Source organism: Chiroxiphia lanceolata, chromosome 5 (genome assembly GCF_009829145.1).
Source record: "Chiroxiphia lanceolata isolate bChiLan1 chromosome 5, bChiLan1.pri, whole genome shotgun sequence".
Taxonomy (NCBI): Eukaryota; Metazoa; Chordata; class Aves; order Passeriformes; family Pipridae; genus Chiroxiphia; species Chiroxiphia lanceolata.
This window is the reverse complement of record NC_045641.1, coordinates 3,624,788-3,647,484: the sequence shown is the minus strand read 5'-3', so window position 1 is coordinate 3,647,484 and position 22,697 is coordinate 3,624,788. Positions and strand designations below refer to the sequence as shown.

The 22,697-nt window shown below is 49.0% G+C and overlaps 2 protein-coding genes across 3 annotated transcripts in view; both read right to left on the bottom strand.

The window, feature by feature from the left end:
* Positions 1-22,560, bottom strand: part of LOC116787587 (endonuclease domain-containing 1 protein-like) — a 32,475-nt gene extending 9,915 nt beyond the window's left edge. Inside the window, exons 1-3 of one of the 2 annotated variants that reach the window (XR_004357340.1) lie at positions 22,435-22,560; positions 20,905-21,227; positions 17,373-18,887 (exon numbers count right to left, since the gene is read on the bottom strand). Coding sequence is in view for 1 of the 2 variants with exons in the window: in XM_032689334.1 (XP_032545225.1) it covers positions 18,342-18,887; positions 20,905-21,192 (834 nt within the window). In the remaining variant the exon portion in view is untranslated. Of the gene's footprint in view, positions 1-16,886; positions 18,888-20,904; positions 21,228-22,434 lie in introns of those variants that run through there. The other variant, XM_032689334.1, reaches the window with a different exon arrangement.
* LOC116786778 (endonuclease domain-containing 1 protein-like) lies at positions 367-22,542 on the bottom strand. The gene is given in 4 exon segments (XM_032687743.1): positions 367-495; positions 497-910; positions 2,939-3,255; positions 22,478-22,542. Coding segments are annotated over 3 exon segments (825 nt in total). The 5' UTR covers positions 3,221-3,255; positions 22,478-22,542.
* Positions 22,561-22,697: the final 137 nt, after the last annotated feature.

Sequence of the window (22,697 nt, the reverse complement as noted above, 5' to 3'; positions counted from 1 at the left end):
TACCTGAAGGGTCTCCAGGACAGTTGGAGAGGGACAAGGGCATGGAGTGACAGGAGAAGGTGGAATGGCTTTAAACTGGGAGAGGATAGGGTCAGACTACATATCAGGGAGAAATCCTTCCCTGTGAGGGTGGTGAAGTCCTGGCACAGGTTGTCCAGAGAAGCTGTGTCTGCCCCATCCCTGGAAGTGTTCAAGGCCAGGATGGACATGGCTCTGAGCAACCTGGTCTAGTGGAAAGTGTCCCTGCTATATTGCAGGGGGATTTGGAACTGGATGATCTTTGAGGTCCATTCCAACTCAAAGCATTCTGTGATTCTGTGATCTGTGGGAAAAGCCACCAAGCCTTTTACACCCAGGATGAGAGGCTTATGTACGGGGACAGTCATCATGGAAGAGAGAAACATTTTGCATTCCATACAGCTGGGCCAACCTCTTCTCCAGGTCCCCCAGAGTGAGTTCGTCAACCTGGTTCTGGTCGTTCCGGGCAATGGCCCCCCCAAGCACTCACGGTGTTGTTCCTGGTCTTGCAGCAGGCACCAGACCAGATGTGGCTGGGTACATTAACCCTCCCATTGGCAATGGAGGAGTTCCCAGGTACAGCCCCCACAATGACGTAGGTGGTTTGACAGTCCTTGCTTTTATTGGCCATCGTTTGCTGATTGTACTTTTTCCAGGCACCTTGGTTGAGTGTTGCATTCATGGGCACTATGTTGGTGAGGGTGAAGGTCGCATTCCTGCTGTCCGGGGTGTCGTGGTGGCCATTGGGGTTCAAATGGCCACGGTAGAAACTGCTGTTGGTATAGTCTGTGTAGACAGCCTGGCTTTGCATGATTTCAGCTTTGCTGATGTTGTATTGACGTTCAAGGGTCCTCATTGTGTACATCTCTTTGGGCAAATTTGAACGTATCAGCTTGACAGAGGAAAGAAAGAGAAAAAGTTGTTAGTATTGGGGATGGGAGTAATGGAGTAGGTTTGCCTGGAGCAGAAGTCTCCAGGTGTCAAGAACACAGTTTTTCTCTTCTCAGTCTATGTAAATATACGAATCTGAGAGAAATCTATAGCTGCCCCTCCTGGATGGACACAACAGCTTTTAAGACAAAAGAAGCTCAGAATGTGACTGCTCTCCTTTTGACTTGTGACTTTTGTGATCCAGCCTGCAGCCTGTGCTGGGAGTGTGGCTGGATACATGAAATACTGAGCATTTTCCACTCTGGCTTTGAAAAAAGAGAGATCTTTGTTGAGAAACCTTCCCTGACACAGCTGGTTCCCTTTCAACCTGTCTCCAAACCCACTTCTACCCCACATCTCCCACCCCCAGTCTGTCTTTCTCTGATTCCATCTGTGGCTGCTACAGGTGTACCACACTCCTGGAACACCAGGGTTTGCCTTCTGTAACCCCAGACACAGGGAGATGTGTTGAGAAACCAGTCCTAGAGGTGAGGTTTCCCAAGGGGGAGGCAACAGATCACTGCAAGGATGAAAGTTCTTTGTTCATTAATCAAAACCACCTCAATGCAAATGGGATCTGCTACTGCAGTCCTAATAATGTGTCTCAGAGTTGATCTGGGCTAGGGAGCATCTTCAGCAGCCTCACTGCAAAGAAGTTAAAAATGATCAGCCTCTTCCAGGAGCTCATAATCCATAAAGAGTCCTGAGGAACCCAAGTACTGAAAAAGGACCTCTGGAGAAAGTTACCAAAATCAAAGAGTTTGCAGGTGGCCTGGCTCCGTGGTCCAGAAGGGAAAGGGACAGGTTGGATGGGGCTCTGAGCAACCAGGTCTTAGTGGTGGGTGTCCCTTCCCATGGCAGGGGGGTTGAATTGAGGTGATCTTTGATGTTCTTTCCAACACAGACCCCTCTATGAGTCTATGATTCCATGAAAAGAGGGCAGCTTTTATCTCAGCTCCAAATGTGGAGACTGCAGTGGTGCAATATCATATTAGTTCCTTGAGTTCCAATAAGTGCAAAGTGCATATGTTTTGGGTTTGTTGGGTTTTTTTTGTAACTCCAACACCTTTCTGTTCATCTTTGGAAACACATATTTCTTCTCCCTCTGGAACAGGGCAGATGGCTTTCTTCTGTCACTCATGAACACCTCAACTCCATCCTGCTGCTCTGTCCTTAGCAATGACCTGAACTTCCTCTCTTTCTGTTCCATAATTCCCTTGGTCTTTTTCACTGGAGGTCTGAAGGACATTTGGGAGAGCTCTGTTGTTTGTGGAGATCTGAGTGTCTGGTGGATCCTTCTGAACCAAGCCTGAGGCAACAGTGCTCAGGGGCAACTGGCCATGGCTGGAGATCACCCCCTTCTGACTGGACTGACACTGATGCTCCTCACTTTTCACTACCTGAAATATCACTCAATACATTCCCCAGGGTTCACCAAACCCTCTCACCACTCAGTGCCTGTGCCAAGGCTTTTTCCCTGGGCCATCTGACCCAATTCTGAGTTTCTCCTCACTTCTCTCAGGTCACTAACAAAAACAGAATCTTAACTGTGAGAAATTAAGCTCTGTCAGGGATGCAAAACAGCTCAAGGCAAAGTGGAGATCGGAATCCAGCAGGACTCTTGGTCCCCCAAATTTAGCTGCTGTTGGATGCCTTTTCCCCATCACTGGGTCTCCCACCATAGCAGGGCACAGACAGGGAAGTCATTTGACTTTGGAATGGAATGGAATTTGCCTTGATGTTGCTCTCAGGTCAATGCAGAAAACTGGACACCTTTGGGATAGCACTCCTGCTCCTCCTGCTACTGTTTGAAATGCATCAGAGGAATCAAGTGGTGCAGGTGTTTGAAGTGAGATGAGATGAATCCCACCCAGTGGGTCCATTTGCATGTGTGTGTATGGGGGTGGGAGAAAATAGAGATGTTTGGTTAAATGCTGCAGTTCATCTTGTAATGACTGCAGAGTGAAATGCTGTAAGAGAGGACACTCACCTGGGGCTCAACTGTCCATGTGTGGTTTGTAGTGTGATTTTTAGGCTCGTATTTGTAAGCAGAGTACATGGGAATACGCCTGTCTTTGTCGTACAAGGTGGCAAAGAAACGCTCGCCCTTTAAGGTCTGGCAGATCCAGGCTGGGTTCTGTGGCTTCATTGCTGCATCTGGGGGGGTGTCACCATAGAAGAACTGAGGACAACTTGCAAAGGAATTCACCACCTCGCCGTGTCCCAGCCAGAGGCAGCTCACCCAGACCTGCAGCAGCAGCAGCCACAGCATCGTGGGAGGATTTCAGGTGAAGGGCTCTTGCTCCCCTGGAAGGCAAATGCAGAGGGACACTGAACTTGGAGAGAACTGACCACGGCCTGCAGTCATTTTTGTGCTGGTGGGACAGAGCTGGCAGAGGAGAAGACTATGAGAGACCAAGGAGGGGATAACTTCTGTCCTCCTGGTTGAGGAAAAATCACCAGGGCAAACAGGGTGAAATCTAAAATAGGGTTAAGGTGCCTACAGGAGGCAGCAGATTCATCCTATCTTATCAGAAGATTCATCTTATCTGAGGAGGGATCCAAACCTACCCTATATCCAATCAGCTCTCACAGCCAAGTTATCTGAAACTGAGGCACAGCAGTGGGACAAGGTCACATTTTTCAGCCTACCTGAGTTAGTCAAGAGCTCAGCTTTTGCACTGGCAGTGGAGAAAAAAGCCTGAAACAACCCAGAGCCTGGAAGCCCCTCTTTCTGAACATCATCTCTCTCCCTTCTGCTCTGAGGACCTTCCCACAGCAGACACTCAGCTGACATTGGGAAACCTGTCCTGCTGCTCAGCTTGCATTGTCATGGTATCCAGCCCCAGACTATGAACTTGTAGACACATTGATACAGAAAATGAAGGGGCCAAGCAGAGGGGAGAAGCAAACCCGAGGGAGAACACCTTTATCTTATTTGCACTGTGGCTGCTGCAGTGCAAATACTGAGGGGCAGCTCTTCCCTGTCCAGATGTGGTTTCTCCATGTCAAGGTTCTCCTGCTTTCTACCTCAGTTTTCTTTTTATCAGATGCTAAAGGCAGCAGTCCAACCTCATGCTCAAAGCGGGGCAAACTTGGAGGTAGCTGAGCAAATGCAGGGAAATGGAAAAACCTCTTGTCATGGCAGTAGTGGAACAGGGGGATTTTGAACCCTTACAGGAGAGTAGAATTTCCAAACCTGCCCTTTACATTCACTGGAGAGAAAAAGCTGACTCCGGAAACGAGTTTGTGTATGAAGACACTCAAAGCTGATAGCTTGCTTACAGGTGCCTCTTTAGGTTGGAGCACCTCTTTCCCACAGACCCAGGAAGAAGCTCACTTCTTGCACTGTGATATGGAAATCAGCAGAGAATTTCTGCACCTTAACACCTCTTGTGGACTAAAGGGGGTGCAGATGCAGTCCAGCTTAGGTCAGGCAGATGGGTTTCCCCACAGAAAAAGACTACTTTGCTCAAAGTTCAAGAAGCTCAGTGCTGTCACTCAGGATGGGAGGGCTGGCTTCCCACTGATTTATGGTGCTGCACTAAAAAAGGCAAGTGTTGAACTGATGGGGAGACCCTGTCAGTGAGGTGAGGGCTGGGGGCTGAGGGATGAGGGAGGGGTAGTGAGAGGAAAAGGTGGGACCATGCACTTTCCCATCAGTTAACAGAGATCACTCGGGACTAGATCATCCCAGCAGCGCCTTCTCACATGGTGTGGGTCATCAAAGATCAGCACCAAAGAGGAGGTCAGAACCTAGATCTGCCTTTTGCATTTTCTAGGACTCGGGAGACCCTTTTCTTCCATCCCTCCTGTTTGCTTCTCTCTCATAGGACTCCCTCATTCTACTTAGCAGTGCGGTGGTTTGCTGCTGTACCCAAAAGAGTCAACTCCAGCCTGTTGTGATGGGAAGTTCCCCCTAAAACTGACCTTTCTTTCCCATAACTCTACTCAAGTGACAACCACCAGTGATGGTTTGGTCGTGATGAATACACTGACTCAGGGTGGATTCAGGGAAGGCAGATAACACAATAGCCAGGGGCTGATTTGAGCAACGTGCCCACCTAGCCACAGTCGAAGTCCGGCTCAAGACAAGTTGGGAAGAAACTAAAATCTGTAGTCAGTATGCAAATGTGGCTGTAAGTTAATTGTCTCACTCCAGAAATAGTGGACAGTTCAGGGCCTGCTGCAGGCTGTGTACCAGGGTCTTGTAGCAGGATACTTTGCCTTTACAGTGTGGTCAAACAACCCAAACAATACCCTATTTTACAAGCTGTCAGGGTGGGCTGAGAGGGGGCATCATGTACTGGTTTTGGTGTTCCATTATGCTAAAACCAGTGTGACACATCACCCCCAAATTAACATCCTGATAGTCAAGCAGAGATTTGGCAGATAAGCTGCTAAGCTGACCTGGAGACATATGACTGGCAGTCAATATACTTCTACTCTAGAAGCCCAGTCCACTTTCATGCCATCAGATTCTTCTAACATCCTCTTCTTGGAGTGTGTGGAGATTCTCTCTTGAAGTGGAGATGCCCCTTTGAGGTTACTCCTTGAGGTTAAGAGATAGAGATCTGTCCACAAGTGTTGGTATGGTGAGTTACACCAATCCCTAATTAATGATTGTTTCTTCTTGCTAGTCTTAACTCAATTGCAGTGATATAATTGCTATAATATAATTACTGTAATATAATTGCTTTAGTGTTGTGTGGTATCCTAGCCTAGCCTAGCCTAGCCTATCCTATCCCAGTCTATCCTATCCTATCCTATCCTATCCACTACTGGTAGTTTCAGCTTTTATACTGCGTAGCAAATAGTTCTGATTAAGATCCTTTGTCTGATCATTTGTCATAATAAAGAATGAATTTTATATAAGTATACCCAGGTGGACATCTTGAACTCTGTGGGACAAAGTTGTACTGAAAACCATTGACAAAGTCTGGGGCTGAGATTGGATTCAGCCCCATCCAGGTTCCTCTCACAGAAGGGGTTTAGAAATTAAGGAGGTTCTCTCTGCACCTCATGACTCAGCGGGAGGGCTTCTCTAAGAAACTTTCTCTGAAGTCCCACTGTCACTCACGACACATCTCCCCTTGAGAAGGGAACACTTCTCAAAGTTACTCCTCAATGCTGAGAGATTCCTTCTTGTATCGGATCCTCAGTAAGTGGACTGGGAATAAGCACACTGAAACTTTTAAATCTTTCTTATGGGAAGCAATTGCACTTTCCCTGCAAGCTTGGAGAACAGCCCCTTCCTCCTCTCCTCCGGGCTCTGCTCACCTTTACAGGCAGCAGGTCACTCATCTGCACCAAGGGGAAAACTTTATCTGCAGAAAAGCTGCAGCAGCAGCAAGATGATGCACTGCTCCAGTTGACTGCTGGTCTTGTTGGCAGCAAGGGAATTCAAAGGCTAGCAGGTTTGACTGGAAAGTGTCTCAAACCCTGCAGTTATTCCCAAGGTAAGTGGAAGGCCCAAGACACTGAAACAACTCTGCAGCCTGGATTTGCAAAATTTCCTTTTCTTTCCACCATGCAGTGAATTTCTACCCCATTCTCTGATCCTGGGAATTGTACATTTAAGTCTTTCTACAGCCCAAAGCCACAAAAAATACACCACGTACCTCAGACAGGCAAGAGGAAGACACACTCCCAGAATCCTGGTTCAGACTGCTAGATGAGATCCCAGCAGCTCGTCTCTTCCACAAGGAGAGATGGATCCCGTTGGATGCACCAACCCGCTTCTTTGGAAAGCCACACTGCTGGAAGAGCCACGCTTCAATATATACAGGCTTTGTTTGCTAGTGGACATTAATTATGCTAAGGGTAATTAGCAGTCACATTAATATGATTTCCTGTTTATCTGTTGTCTCACTCCATATGGAAATGAGGTGCTTGATTGCAAGCGGAAATATGTCAGACCAGACTCCAGAGGAAGGGCCTCGTTGCTCCTGAGGAAGAGCAGCCCTTGTGATCAGGGGCTGTGCCTTGGGTCAGCTGTCTGCCATGGGCAACACTGATCTACCCTTCACCTCTGAATGGGTCAACTCTACTCATTCAGTGCTCACTGCCTCCAGCCAGGAGAGAGGTGACAATGCTGCGTGGTAGGAGGTGGCTGATCCTGCTGATACACAGCCATCACCTTCTGTTAAGAGACTCAAACTGTGATTTAAGAGAAAGCACTTGGAGATGCTGAAATTGACAGGAGAGCCCTTGTTCCCATTAAGTGTAATCCTAAAATCATAGAACAGCCTGAGCTGGGAGCGACCCACAAGGATCCTCAAGTCACTCTTGTCCCGACATGGGAAAATCCAACAATCCCACCACATGCCTGAGAGTGTTTTCTAAATGCTCCCTGAACTCTGACAGGCTTGCTGCTGTCACCACTCCCCTGGGGAGACTGTTCCAGTGCTCAACCACTCTCTGAGTGAGGAATCGTTCGCTAATATCCAACCTAAACTTCCCAGTTTCAGGTCATTCCCTCGGGTCCTGTCACTGGTCACAAGACAGAAGAGATCAGTGCCTGCCCCTCCACTGCCCCTCATAAGGAAGCTGCAGAGCACAGTGAGGTTGAGGTTTTCTCTCAGCCTCCTCTTCCCCAGGCTGAACAAGCCAAGAGACCTCATACAGCTTCCCCTCTACACCCTTCACCATCTTTGTGAGGAGGTGTTCTGTCATTTTGTGGATTTGGGATTTTCTCGTCACTCCTGAAAAATCCAGAACACTGAGTAAACAGATCCTCCGTTCCTGAATCTTGGAAAATGCTCACCCTCAGTGATTCCTGAGATAAAACCTTTTGGGATGGTGATAACACCACTGGGTGTGAAGTGCTAAAATGGCACTGAGATGATCTTAGGAGTTCATTGGAAAACTTAGTAAGTTTAAGTCAGGATCTGTGTCTGACAGAGCAGGAGCAAACAGTCTGTGCTCCCCAACTGCAGGATGATGGTTTGTCTTACAGTGGACAAGGACATGAGCCAACCACTTCAGCTGGGTAGGTACGGTGGGAGGTCAGTGGGAAACCCTTTGCATTTTGAATGCCCAAGACATGGTAATGTTTTCCAAGTGCATTTCAAGGATGTAAACGTTAGAGACAGTGGATACACCTAAACACAACAAAACCTATTACCTAAAATTCACATCTGGAATAAAGCTGAGCACCGGTGGAATAGACAGATGACTCCCAGACACTGAGGCCCACTGCTGCATCACAATGTGTGGGTGAAGAAAGCAGCCAGGACTCAAAGCCTGGCCTGATCAGGAACATGCCCTAATTAAACTGCATTCACAAGAAACTGGCTCTTGGAGACAGACTAACACAGAAAACAGTTGTAAGAAGTCCCTCCTACCTCCCCCCATCGAAAGGACTTGAAGTCCCAGCAGCTCTGGTTTTGGTTAAGCAGGATTTGCCCTGTTAAGAGCTGGTTCTCAGCACTCCCCATGCAGTCAAGACAAGAGGAATACACACATCCAGGGCAGAGCTGCCACCAGGCAGATGAAGGCAATTACACTACAGAAGTGCTCATTTCTCTCTGATGACCATAAGGATTCCCAGAGGGACAAGCTCTGCTTGACACCTCTCAGATTACACGAGGTGAGTCCCACTCTGTGTTGACATCCCTACACCCAAGATGTCTGTATTCCATTACTCAGAGAAAGCATACCATCAAAATACAAAAGCCATCCTTTGCCAATTCCCTTCCTCATGGGCAGGCCTCTGATGCAAACATCCTCTCCCCATTCATTGTCATGACCATGACCTGTCAATCCAGCAGGAATTTCAAGGGAATGTCCTAACCTGCCGCAGTCACAGCACCTTCCCTGTGTGGGAGGATGTTTTCCTGAGAGAACAACAGATAAATAATCAATGTAGCAAGAACAGAAGGGAAGGATGCAGTTCATGCAATTCTGTCTTAATGATCTCACATCCAGGAGTTTGATGTGCTTGTAAAAGACAATAGGCGGTGAGGATCAGAGATTATTTCTCCTACTGCTTGGCAGGGTTGGCTGGGGTTAGAGTTGTGCTCCAAGTGTTACTCAATCCCCAAATAGCTGCTGGCACCAAAGATCATCTGGCATGAAGATGAGCTCAGACTAAACTAGTCATGGGCTAGATTCAAATTCTGGTTCCTGAGCAGCGCAGTCAAAAGCTCTTTGTGCAGGTGACTCTCTCTCAGTCAGACCTCCTGCTAGACCAAGGGCCAGCTCATGGATGCTGTCATGGTTTGAGAGCTCCAAAATTCAATTCCCTAGTCTAAGCCCCCTCCCACATCTCAACCTAATGTGAGATGGTTTTTCCAGACAACCACACGAGACTCAAAATGGGGGAAAGGGAATATATTACAATGACTGTACAAAATAAATACTACAATACATTATATGCAATCTTAATTATCTCCACCATGACATAAGTATGTATTTGGTAGCAGAGGATGGTTGTGATCCATCGAGATAAAAAGAGATAAGAACCATGATACTCGTTATAACAGAAAGAGTTTTCCAGACAAAACACAGACTGTACCGTTGTAGAGAAAGTAAGACTATAGTAATGTAAGTTAAGTACTAAGAGTAGAATTAAGTTTATGATGATGTTACATTGATATGTAGTAGAGAGATTTTGATTATATTTTTAGTTTGTTGAAGATTGCATGTTGATTAGAGTTTTTTAAATTGTTGTGATATGTTGATATTTCGCAAAAGCGGGGGGTGGAGAGTTGTGGTGGGGGGAAAAAGTTTTCCCCCTGCAGTTATAAAATGGTAAAACCCCAGGGGGTGGTGACCCTTGAAGTTTTGAGGTTTTAGCCAATGAGCGCTTCTGCAAAATATAAACATATCACAACCAGAACGGAAGAGAAGGTAGTTGTAGTTTTGTTGTAGGAGAAGTAGCCATGTTGTAGGAGCCACGAGGAGAAACAGCAGCAGCCCCACTGGGGGTTGGGCCCCCCCCAGCCCCCAGCCAGGGACTACAGGGACTTGGAACAGCGTAATGCTGGGCTAAGTACCTGTGGCTGAAAGCTAAAGAAGTTTTCTCCACCGTGAGTGGGCAAACGGAGCAGCGGCAGAGGCAGCAGTGAACAGAGGCTACGGCTAAAAGCCAACAGATAAGAACTGAACTGGAGAAGCAGCAGAAACGAACATGCAGCTGAGCAAGGAAGACACAGAGTTGTCTGAGAGAGCTGAGGGAGAGCCAGCAGAGAGAGAGAGAAAGTTGGGGTAAGAACTGAAATAAAACCCCATACCCCTCTGAGACCTCTGAGAAAGGAGGAAGATGATGAACTCTTACTTGAAAGAGTCTTGAAGTGCTACAGCACTGCAGAGGAGCTGAAAAGCTCAAAGCACCCTGGAAAGCTGGACCAGGACGGCCAAAGGAATGCGGAGAGGGTGACCTTGGCCCCCCCCGCTGCTTGAGGCAGAGCACAGAGCTCTGTAGGGAACTTGAATCCCCTGAAGATAAGGACCGTCACAAAGCCCCCTGCGCTTTGTGATATGACGTGGTGATAACGCCCCTTGTCCTGGGAAACGCAGCCCACGGCAGAAGATCCTCGTTTGGAGATGAGTGGCCGAGGGGGCTTGGATACCCCCCTTGTGTGTATTGGCAGAGATCCAGCTGCTGCATGAGAAGAAGAGCGAAACAGATAGACTGCTACTCTGAAGAAACGGCTGCTCTGAGAATGGAGAAGGATCTATTCCTTCTTCCTTCCTGGACTTTTATTTGGAGGGGAGAAGAGATTTGACCCATTGAAAATACTTATGTCATGGTAGAAAGAGTTAAGACTGTATATAATGTATTGTAGTATTTATTTTGTACAGTCACTGTCATATATATTCCCTTTCCCCCATTTTGAGTCTCGTGTGATGTCTGGAAAAACCATCTCACATTGGGTTGAGATGTGGGAGGGGGCTTGGACTAGGGAATTAGATTTTTGGGGTTCTCAAACCATGACAACGCAACTGAGCAAGTCAAAAGTTTATGCGTCCTCTGGGCTGACTCTTCTCCTTGGGATCCAACCTTTCCCTGCAACTATGTGTTCCTCACAATGCTTTTTTCCACAGCAGGCAGTGGAGTCAGGATTGCTTTACTCAGGTCCCATGTGATGACAGTCCATGGCACTATAACATCAAAGGTAATGGGGGTCACTGGGGTTGTGTATTCAGTGTTGTTCTCCTGCCCTGGCCTTGACTGCTGCCTCTAGGGATTTATTAGCCAATCTCCCCCAGTCTGTGGGGAGAACAGGAAAGGACAATTTTTCCCAGCCTTTCACCCCCTTCTCTTCCTTCAGGTCTGCTCTGACAGTTTTTGAGAACACTGAATTCCCTCTGCATGTTAAGGACAGCATATTCTGAATTATGGGAAGACATCACTGCCCAGGAAGAGATGTTGCCTGTGAAAGTATGTCCGGGAGATGCACATGGACCGAGGAGTCGGGCTACGGAACAACATTGCAATACCTACCAATCGAGCTGGCCCTGCCCAAACACAACCCTTATTTACTGGAGACAAAGTCCCTGTGGTGCTTATGAGAAATGCATTAGGAAAGACAGTTTGGATTAGTCCTGCCTCAGGCAAAGGCAAACCCACCTCTGGGATTGTTTTTGCTCAAGGACCTGAGTGCACTTGGGGAAAGTGGGGGAAACACGATGCGTACCTCAGTGAGATTTGATTTTGGGTGAGAACCGTCTGTAAGGGTGGATTGCATAAATAATACTGGTTGCTGAATGAAACTGCCACTGTAACCAGGAAATACCATGGATAATGAGTATGGACTGATCCGATTGCTCCAGTCATGGACTAAAGGAACGCAACACACATCTTGGGGGAGGGTCAGTGACACCTGAAGTAACACCTGTGCTTGTGTCTAGTCATATGTATACAGATGTATATGTATAGAGTTGAAAGGAATGACATTTGGGCATGATGTGGATGGTGTAGAATAAGGGGCGGATAATGTCCTAGGTACAGTAGGGGTGGAGTTTGGAGAGATGTTTATTCCACACAACCCATTATCCACACAACCCATTATCCACACAACCCATTATCCACACGTTATCATTGTGGGGAGGAAGTTTTTGTTTGTCAGGGAACTCAAAGGCATTGGAAGCAGAATGGTTTTCTTCTTCCCTTCTTCAAACAGGGGTGGACTGGCCCCTTTTCAAAAACCACAGGCAGAAGCAGAAAGGGGCCATTCTTTTCCCTGGCTCCCAGGAGAGGGAGCCACTGCTGCCCATCACTGCATGTTGGAGCTGCTCCACAAGTCCCAGCCAGTGTTGGAACTGCTCCACAAGTCCCAGCCACTGCTGGAGCTGCTCCACAAGTCCCAGCCACTGTTGGAACTGCTCCACAAGTCCCAGCCACTGCTGGAGCTGCTCCACAAGTCCCAGCTGCTGTTGGAACTGCTCCACAAGTCCCAGCCACTGCTGGAGCTGCTCCACAAATCCCAGTCACTGTTGGTGATGCCCCAAATCCAAAAACAATCACAACCACTGATGCCAGAACCTGGAACCAGCCACTCGGTAGCAAAATTCCTTTTGGATGAAATAGTTTTCCATGTTTTGCGTTGTCCCTGTTTTGCCATTGTTTACCTGGTTGAGGAGGGTTTGCCACTTGGCTTCTTTGTTCTCCCAGGCCAGGTGGGGAATCCAAGCCGGGTGTTCCCAACAGGAAGCAGCTGGTGGATTCCCCTCTTTGTGGATCAACCATTTCCTCTCTATTATTGTGTTCTATTGCGAGGCTTTTTTGTTTTTCTCAGTAAAACTCTGACTCCCACTTCTGGTCTCTCCTAGTGTTTCTGCTGCTGCCACAAAGGGACAGGGGAGGGGAGAGCACCCAGTGGGGAGAGACACAGAACAGGCTGTCATCCCAGAGTTCTCCCTATGGTCTTCACTTCCACAAGGCACAAGACAGCAGCCGGTAGTCTCAGTTGGACACACAGCAACTGCAGCTTTCAACATTAGACTGGGCTGCTTTATTCTTTTTTCAGAAGGCAAAGAAAAATGTCAAAAGAACACAAGGAAACTTGACAGTATGTCTGACCAATCTAATTCTCTTCCTAAACTCAGCAGCTGAGGCTGGTTTTGTGCTGCAGGTTACCACTTCCCTGAAAAAATCATTCCAGGAAGGAGCGACAGCTTCTGCCTTCTGATAGATGCCAAGTGTTGCCACCAATTGCTCCAGCTGCTCCTCATAACACCCCCCTGCAAGATCACTGACATCAGTGCCGGTTGGCTTTGGCTGCCCTCTGGCACACAAGTCCCACAGGGTGCAGGACTTGGAGCAGTGATGGGTCTCTTTCGGCGAGGACTTGCCAGAGCTGCTGACTTGGGTGCAGCCCCAGCCAAAGGGGTCACAGCAGCACTGGTGCTCTTGCCCACACGTTCCTTCTCCGGGTCACACCCCCGTCTTAATGATGGCCACGACTTGCAGCCAGAGCTTCTCCCAAGGATGCCCTGCCGGCTTCTGTCAAAGCCCCATGCCCTACCCCAGCTGCCCTGGAAGCACCTGCAAGACTTTGTCACTGCACTCCCTCATGTCCAGGCAGTTGGGTCTCCAGTACCTGTGGCAGGTGCCCTCGAGGCCCCACAGTGGGACTGGGGACCCGGAGGTTTTCCGAGGGGTCTCCAGTCCCTTTGACAGGTGGCCTCAAGGCCATTCCATTCTTCTAGAGTTTGTGTCCAGCAGTTTTCCCAGGCATCTCTCTTGCAAGTTCCCTCTAGGCACAACACTGGGATGGCAGGGAGATGCCTCAGCCTGTTCAGGCTCTTCAGGATGAAGAAGGCAGGTCCTGCAGCTGCCCCAACATGGCAGCCCGAGGAGCTGGAGCAGTTCCAAACCCTGCAGGAAGGTGAGTGGCAGAGCTGGACTACGGGGCTGGCGGCTGCAGCCAGCTGAGCCTCTTCCCATCCCAACCTCTGTCAACATGCCCAGGGAAAGGGAGGGGGGAAGAGCGGCCAGGACTGATTTCCCTGACAGCTGTGCTCCATGCACTGGGCATCCCGGGCCAGCACCTTCCAGCCGATCCCGTTGGGCCCTGCTCCCTCCCAGCCATGGCAAGAGCTGCGTGGGATGGCCCTGGCAGGAGGGGCTCCTCGGGTCCCCACACATACTGCCTCTGATCTTGGCTCCATGCCTTTCTGTTGAGCCCTTGAAGGTATGACAGATGAGAGCCCTGCCATCTCCAGCCTGGCAGTTCAAACCTCCGAGATCATCAGAGGCACACAGACAGCTCCATCCTCCAGATTCTGGCAGCTCTGAGACCAGCTCTGCAGGGTGTGCAAGTCCCAGCCTTCCCTGCGGGGCAGTCTCTGGCTGTGCTGCTGGAGCTCTGTGGAGAACTGACCCAGGAAGCTCCATCTGCTGGGGCCACCTGAGTCTGCAGGGAAGATCCCTTCTCTGCAAGCACTTCCTTTGACACCAGCATGGGAATATTAAAGGCTGTCTTCACACCGAGAGGCCCAGGGGGTTTTTTGGTGCCCAGTGTCCCCAGGGCATTGGGCAAGGGGGGAAAAGGGGTCCTTGTGCTCAGCAACACTTGCCCAGGTGTGCGGTGTGTGAGCAAAAAAGGCCTAAAGCCCCTTGGCCTTTGATGGTTCTGCTGGAGCCTCAACGCTTCCAGCAGGGTGGATGGGCAAAACCTGGAGCTTTGGGGATCCCAGAGAACCTCATCCTTGGAGATGGCCACAAGCCCCCTTCCAACCAGGAACCACCATTTGTGTCCTGCCCATGTGTTGCTGGCTGGACTGCTGAGGGCTCCAAGGTGCCTGCAGAGCTGGCTCCTCTGGAGCTCCTTCAGGGCTGCGCCGCTGCCGGGCAGGTTGGAGGGGTTTGGGGGAGACCCTGAGGAGAAGGGGCAGTGGGAGGCCATGAAGGGACCATGAGGTGCTGCAGAGGCCCTGATGGGACAAGGGAATGGGAAGCCTTGAGGGGAATCTCTGAGGGGCTGGATGGCAGGAGGCCTAAGAGGGGACAGAAGGGGTGAAGGCCCTGAGGGAACAGGGTGCTGGGAAGGTGTCTGTGATTGCGGGTACGGGTCTAGGGGTGTGTGTGTGTAAATTGTTCACTTTCCTTTTGTGTTGTGATGATATTATATTGCTTTTTTGTGTGTGGAATTTTGGTTATGCTTTGTTTTGGTTGATTTTCTTTGTTGATGTAAGTGAAGGTTGCATGATGAATGATAAATCTAAACTGTATGATTTATAGAGGTGAGGGATGGAATGTATTGGATTTGTGTGGTCAGGTTGCGGTAGCAGGGGCTTGTAAGGGGTGACTTCTGTGAGAAGCTGCTGGAAGCTTTCCCTGTGTCTGGTAGAGCCAATGGCAGCCAGCTCCGGGATGGACCTGCTGCTGGCCAACGCTGAGCCAATCAGGAATGACAGTAACACCTTTGGGATAATGTATTTAAGAAGGAAAAAAGAAAAAGGTTTTGCACAGATGGAAGTGCAGCCAGAGAAGAGCGGAGTGAGAACATGTGAACAACAATGCAGACACCAAGGTCAGTGCAGAAGGAGGGGCAGGAGGTGCTCCAGGCGCTGGAGCTCAGGTTCCCCTGCAGCCCGTGGTGCAGCCCATGGTGAGGCAGCTGTGCCTCTGCAGCCCATGGAGGACCACGGGGGTGCAGAGACCCACCTGCAGCCCATGGAGGAGTCCCTGCTGCAGCAAGTGAATGCCTGAAGGAGGTTGTGGCCCTGTGGCAGGCCCCTGATGGAGCAGGTTTTCCCTGGTAGGACTTGTGGCCCTGTGGGGGACCCACGTTGGAACAGCCTGTTCCAGAAGGACTGCACTCCATGGAAAAGTGACCCAAGTTGCAATAGTTTGTAAAGAACTGTTGCCTGTCAGATGACCCCATGTTTTGGAGAAGTTCATGAAAGACTGTCTCCCATGGAGGGACTGAAGGGGAAGCAGGGGAAGAACTCCTCTCCCTGAGCAGCAGCAGCAGCAACAACCTGTGATGAGTTGACCATAAGCCCCTTCCCCATCTCTCTGTGCCACTGGGGGGGAGGGTAGAACTGGGGCAGGAGGGAGGGGTGGGGGGAAGGTGTTTGTAGGATTTCTTTTACTTCTCATTCTCCAGTTCTGATTCTGCTTGGGATAAGTTTAATGAATATTCCCACTTGGAGTCTGCTTTGCCTGTGACGCTGATCGGTGAGTGATCTGTCCCGGTACTTAGCTCAGCTCATGAACTCTTTGTTATATTTTTCTCCTCTTTCCCGTTGGAGAGGGGAGTGAGAAAGTTGCTTTAGAGGATACCAGGCATCCAGCCAGGGTCAACCCACTTCAGCAAATCAGTTTTTGTGTACAGTCTGTTCTGTCCAATCTTTCTGGAAAGGGGTTGGAGGGCTTTGCGGGTCTTGGGTAGTCTTGTTCTCCCCCTGCTGTCCATGCTCATTTCTGGGCCTCATTCCTACACTTGGGCTGTACTGTGTTGTGCTTATCTCCAGGAACTACAACAAGGATATATGTGCTGCCCTATGTCCATATGGCCTCTTCTCCAGCCACATCTTCTTCTTTCTCGTGCTGTGTCATTAGCAGCAGTCCTTGGCTGACTCCACAGCCATGCAGCTACTGGGGTTTGAGACATACACATTAGCCCCTTATCTTCTGATATTTTACAGCCCCCAAGGACATTGGTCCAGGGTGAGAGATGAGACACGGTAGGATGGTGAACAACAGCTGCTGAGCTGAGAAGTTCAGGCTCAAGCTGGAACCTCTGGAAGTGACACAGCTTGTAGGAGCTGTTTGCAGCCTGATCCACTTTGTTCATACCCATTCCTAGGACAAGTAACTGAAGTCTGATCGGGACACTTTAGTACGTGTGATGGCATCTTTAGATTGGATTTGGACACCCCTCCTCCTGCAAGGATGCTCTGGGGACTGTGACATCACCAGTGGTAGAAATTTCAGCAAGAAGCAACTTGTGGTTTATATGTAAGATGACCCTGCAATCCAGCACTGGAGCAAATGATTTTTATTGTGAACTACTCAGGAACTGCATGATCTGGCAATCTTTTGATTGACATATTGAATACATTGATTATATTGAATACAATTAATACACGTCACAAAATCATTTAGCCATAAATCTGCAGAGAAGGTTCAGAAGCATAGCAGAGAATGAAGTTATCCAAGCAGTGTATCACAGACAGAAATTTATCTCTGACTGGTCAAAGCTTCTTGTATATGTGATGCCTGAGCCTGCCTATCTCAGACCTCAGCTCCTGCTTCTACAAGGTGCACGTTTCAAAAGCAAGCAAACAAAATCTGGTTCCCAGCATCACAGAATCACTGAATTGTTGAGATTTGGAGGGACCTCTCAAGATCTCCTAGTCCAGAGCCCTGGTCAAGCAGGCTCAGCTAGAGCAGGTTGTCCAGGATCATGTCCACTTGGGGCTTGAGCCTCTCCAGCAATGGAGACTCCACAACACCTGTGGGCAACCTGGGCCACCCTCGTCCCACAGCCTTCCTAAGGAGGGGAGGAACAAGTCAGCAGCACACTCTGAGGGACAGCTAATGAGGAGAGGAAGGAACTAAGACCTGTCTCTGGGCATGGAGCAAAAGGGAAACAAGGCAAAGCCCTTCTGGTCTCAGTAAGAAGCTCTGATTTCCTTGTCCATGGGCTCTTCTCCAGCTGTTCCCTCCAGACTGCCAGGGCAAGGACTCACCCCTAAGAGCTCTCTGCCAGCATGGGCAGCAAAGCAAACCAGATGGAGGCTCTACCCACCTCTTTCTCCTTTTTATCAGAGCAGGAGGAGGAGTTGCCCTGAGGGACAGAGCTGGAAACCCACCAGAGAAGGGAGCAGGATGGTCACTGCACAGGACATTTGTCCCCCTCTCCTCTGCACTTGTGAGACCCCACCTGCAGTGCTGCCTCCAGCCCTGGACTCAAAACAAGAGAAGGACACCAACCTGTTGGGGTGGAGTCCAGAGGAGGCCATGAAGGTACTCTGAGAGCTGGATCACCTCTGCTGTGGAGACAGGCTGAGAGAGCTGGGGGTGTTCAGCTGGAGAAGGCTCTTAGGAGAATTTAGATCCCATTCCAGTACCTGAAGGGTCTTCAGGAGCATTGGAGAGGGACTTTGAACAAGGGCATCGAGTGACAGGAGAAGGGGGATTTAAAGTGGTAGAGGGCAGAGTCAGACTACGTATCAGAAAGAAATTCTTCCCTGTGAGGGTGGTGAGACACTGACACAGGCTGCCCAGAGAAGCTGTGTCTGCCTCATCCCTGGGAGTGTTCAAGGCCAGGTTGGAGGTGGCTCTGAGCAATCTGGTCTAGTGGAAGATATCCCTGCTCTATTGCGGGAGGTTTGGAACTGAATGATCTTTGAGGTCCCTTGAACGAAACCATTCTGTGATTCTGTGATATGTGGGAAAAGCCCCCGAGCCTTTTACACCCGGGATGTGAGGCTTATGTACGGGGACAGTCGTCATGGAACAGAGAAACTGGTCCCCTCTTATACAACTCAGCCAACGTTTCCTCCAGTGCCCCCAGCTTGAGAATCCGGACCTTGTTCTGGTTGTTCTCAGCAATGGCCCCCCAAGAAATCACGGTGTTCTGTTTGGTCTTGCAGCAGGCACTGGCCCAGATGTAGCTGGGTACATTAACCCTCTTATCAGTGGTGTAGTTGGTACCAGGCACAGCACCCACAATGGCATAGGTGGTTTGACAGTCCTTGCTTTTCTTGGGCATTGTTTTCTGCTCATAGATGTTCCATTGGTCACTGTTGAGTTTGCTGTTCTGGGGCACTATGTTGGTGAGGGTGAAGGTCGCATTCCTGCCTTCCTGGGTGTCGTGATGGGAAGCGGGGTTCAAATGGCCACGGTCCAAACCGTCAAGTTTCAGGTAGTCTTGGTAGACAGCCTGGCTCTCACTGATATCCTTTTGACTGACTGAGTACGTTTCTCTGAGGGTTGGCTCTGTTTCCATATCTTTGGGCAAATTGTCCCGTATCAGCTTGACAGATAAGGAAGAGGAAAAGGTGTTAGTATTGGGGATGGGAGTAATGCAGTAGGTTTCCCTGAAGAAGAAGTCTCTGAGTCTCAAGATCTAATTTTTTGTCATCTCGGTGTATGAAAATGTGTGAATCCAAGACAAAATCCTGTAGCTGCCACTCCCCAATGAACACTAAAGCTTTAAAAAAACACTCTCCGTATCTGACTGTTCTCATTTAGACTTGTGACCTTTGTTATCCAGCCTGCAGCCTGTGCTAGGAATATGGCTGGATACATGAGACAATTAGAATTTTCCACTCCTAGGTTTGAAGTTGACTCTGGTAAGACATCCTCCCTGCCACATCTGGTTCCTTTTCCACCTCTCTCCACTCCCCACATTTGCCCAGGGCTCTCCCCACATCCTCCCACCCCATTCTGTCATTCTCTGATTCCATCTGTGGCTGCTACAGGTGTACCACACTCCTGGAACACCAGGGTTTGCCTCCTCTAACCCCAGACACAGGGAGATGTGTTGCGAAACCAGTCCTAGAGGTGAGGTTTCCCAGGAGGGGCTACAGTTCACTGCAAGGATGAAGCTTTTTCTGTTCGTTAATCAAAAAGACCTCAATGCAAATGGGATCTGCTACTGCAGTCCTAATAATGTGTCTCAGAGCTGATCTGGGCTAGGGAGCATCTTCTGCAACCTCACTGCAAAGAAGTTAAAAATGATCAGCCTCTTCCAGGAGCTCATAATCCATAAAGAGTCCTGAGGAACCCAAGTACTGAAAAAGGACCTCTGGAGAAAGTTACCAAAATCAAAGAGCTTGCAGGTGGCCTGGCTCCGTGGTCCAGAAGGGAAAGGGACAGGTTGGATGGGGCTCTGAGCAACCAGGTCTAGTGGGAGGTGGCCCTACCCATGGCAGGGGGGTTGGAATGAGATGATCTTTGATGTTCTTTCCAACACAAACCCCTCTATGAGTCAATGATTCCATGAAAAGAGTGAAGTCTTATCCCCTCTAAATGTGGAAACTGCACTGGTGCAATATCATATTACTTGTTTGAGTTCCAATGAGTACAAAGTGCAAATGGATTTTTTTTTTTTTTGAAATCAAACACCTTTCTTTTCATCTTTGGGAAAACATATTTCCTCTCCCTCTGGAACAGGGCAGATGGCTTTCTTCTATTGTCCATGAACACCTAAATTCCATCTTACTACTCTGTCCTTAGCAATGACCTGAACTTCCTCTCTTTCTGTTCCATAATTCCTTTGGTCTTTTTCACTGGAGGTCTGAAGGACATTTGGGAGAGCTCTGTTGTTGGTGGAGATCTGAGTGTCTGGTGGATCCTTCTGAATCAAGCCTGAGGCAACAGTGCTCAGGGGCAACTAGCCATGGCTGGAGATCACCCCCTTCTGACTGGACTGACACTGATGCTCCTCACTTTTCACTGCCTGAAATATCACTCAATACATTCCCCAGGGTTCACCAAACCCTCTCACCACTCAGTGCCTGTCCCAAGGCTTTTTCCCTGGGCCATCTGACCCAATTCTGAGTTTCTCCTCACTTCTCTCACATCACTAACAAAAACAGAATCTTAACTGTGAGAAATTAAGCTTTGTCAGGGATGCAAAACAGCTCAGGGCAAAGTGGAGATCAGAATCCAGCAGGACTCTTGGTCCCCCAAATTTAGCTGCTGTTGGATGTCTTTTCCCCATCACTGGGTCTCCCACCATAGCAGGGCACAGAGAGGGAGGTCATTTGACTTTGGAATGGAATGGAATTTGACTTATGTTGCTCTCAGGTCAATTCAGAAAACTGGGCACCTTTGGGATAGGACTCCTCCTCTTGCTGCTGCTGTTTGAAGTGCATCAGAGGAATCATGTGGTGCAGGTGTTTGAAGTGAGATGAGATGAATCCCACCCAGTGGGTCCATTTGCATGTGTGTGTATGGGGGTGAGAGGAAATAGAGATGTTTGGTTAAATGCTGCAGTTCATCTTTTAGTGACTGCAGGGTGACATGCTGTAAGAGAGGACACTCACCTGGGGCTCCACCATCCAGAATGGTACAACTCTCTTGCTACTGACAAACTGGTAGATGTAAGCAGAGTACACGGGAATACGCTCCTTTTTGTCATACAAGGTGGCATAGAAACGGTGGCTTTTGAAGGTCTGGCAGATCCAGGCTGGGTTCTCTGGCAGCAGACCATTTGTTGCAGGCATTTTCTGGTAGAAAAACTGATTACATGTGTTTTCAAAGGAATCCACCACCTCGCCGTGTCCCAGCCAGAGGCAGCTCACCCAGATCTGCAGCAGCAGCAGCCACAGCATCGTGGGAGGATTTCAGGTGAAGGGCTCTTGCTCCCCTGGAAGGCAAATGCAGAGGGACACTCAGCTTGGAGAGAGTTGACCATGGCCTGCAGTCATTTTTGTGCAGGTGGGACACAGCTGGCTGACGAGAGGTCTATGAGACCAAGAAGAGGGTGCTGTCTGACCTCCTGGATATGGAAAACCACCAGGGCAAAAAGGGTGAAATCTGAAATAGGGTTAAGGTACAGGAGGCAGCAGGGGGAGAATTCATCTTTTGTCTACCATTTGAAAGAAGGTAGGTAGGAGAGGCAGCTGGAAGGATTCATGGGACAGAAAGCTGCTACAGTCCACCTGACACTGCAAAAGGGTCTGGGCTGAGGACTGCAGAAGACTTGACAAGGCACCTTGCACATTTGCTCTCTTCTGACCCTTTGCCCAGCCCTTTAACTCTTCATATCCAATCAGTTCAGGATATAGAGCTACACACACCCTTGCTCTCACCCAAGACATCTGGTCCTTTTTCTCTTTACCAGTCCTGGATCAGGAATGTGGGGACCAGTGACAAGGTAACTCAGAATATGAGCCACAAGCTGTGGCTTTTTCAGTGCTCTGCAGAGCAGGACCATCTCTGCCCCAAATCAAGCAGAGAAGTTCCTGAAAGGTCCTTTTGCACCAACCCCTCCATGAACTTAAAATATATCCCACTTACTCAATATCAGATAGATAGAAACCAACTTACCATGGGAAATATGGGCTCAGGACTCTGCTCACAGCCCCAGAGTGGTAGAGGACTTTGAAATGTCTCTGCTGCAGTCTGAGATTGACTGTTTATATATGATCTCCTGGAAGGAAGAGTTGTAACATCTCCCACACAGGGTTTCAGACTAAGTTTGCCCAGGGGTGTAGCCCGCACCTATGTTTGTCCAGAGGTTTTTTGCAAGGTCATGGGTGGAATTTTGGTACTCCATAAGCTCGGCACCACACCTCACCCCTCTCCCTCCATTCTTATTTAACACTATGGTGTGAATTTTCCAGGTGACTTGGTTTGAATTTCTCTCCCAAATGGATCCTTCTGTGCCCTCCTTAATACAAAAACTTAAAGAGCTGCACAATTCAGTGCATGCATAACCTCTCATTTCTCCTTGGAAGGCCAATGTTGGAGCTCAGCAACTCCAGCCTATGCTTTGTCTGATCTCTTTATTCCAAAGCTAAGGAAACACTTGAAATATTGGAGTCAATGCTGAGAAAGGAGCAAGAGCTTACCTTGAAGCAGAGTCTCAGAACAGGCAACTGAGCCGCTCCTTGCCTCTTCTCCCTGGAGAAACAGTTGGCTGATCCCTCAGGAGTCCCACTGCAATATATGCCCAGTTGTAAATCTGATAAACATAGAATTTCAAAAAAAGGAGAAGTTTTCTGTTGTCACTCAGGGGAGATTTGTTCCTCCTTGCACAGAAATTGGGTGACAGTTGCTATTTGCAATTTCTTCTGGGTTTCTCCAAAGGTAGCTGACTTGAAGCAACAGGTCA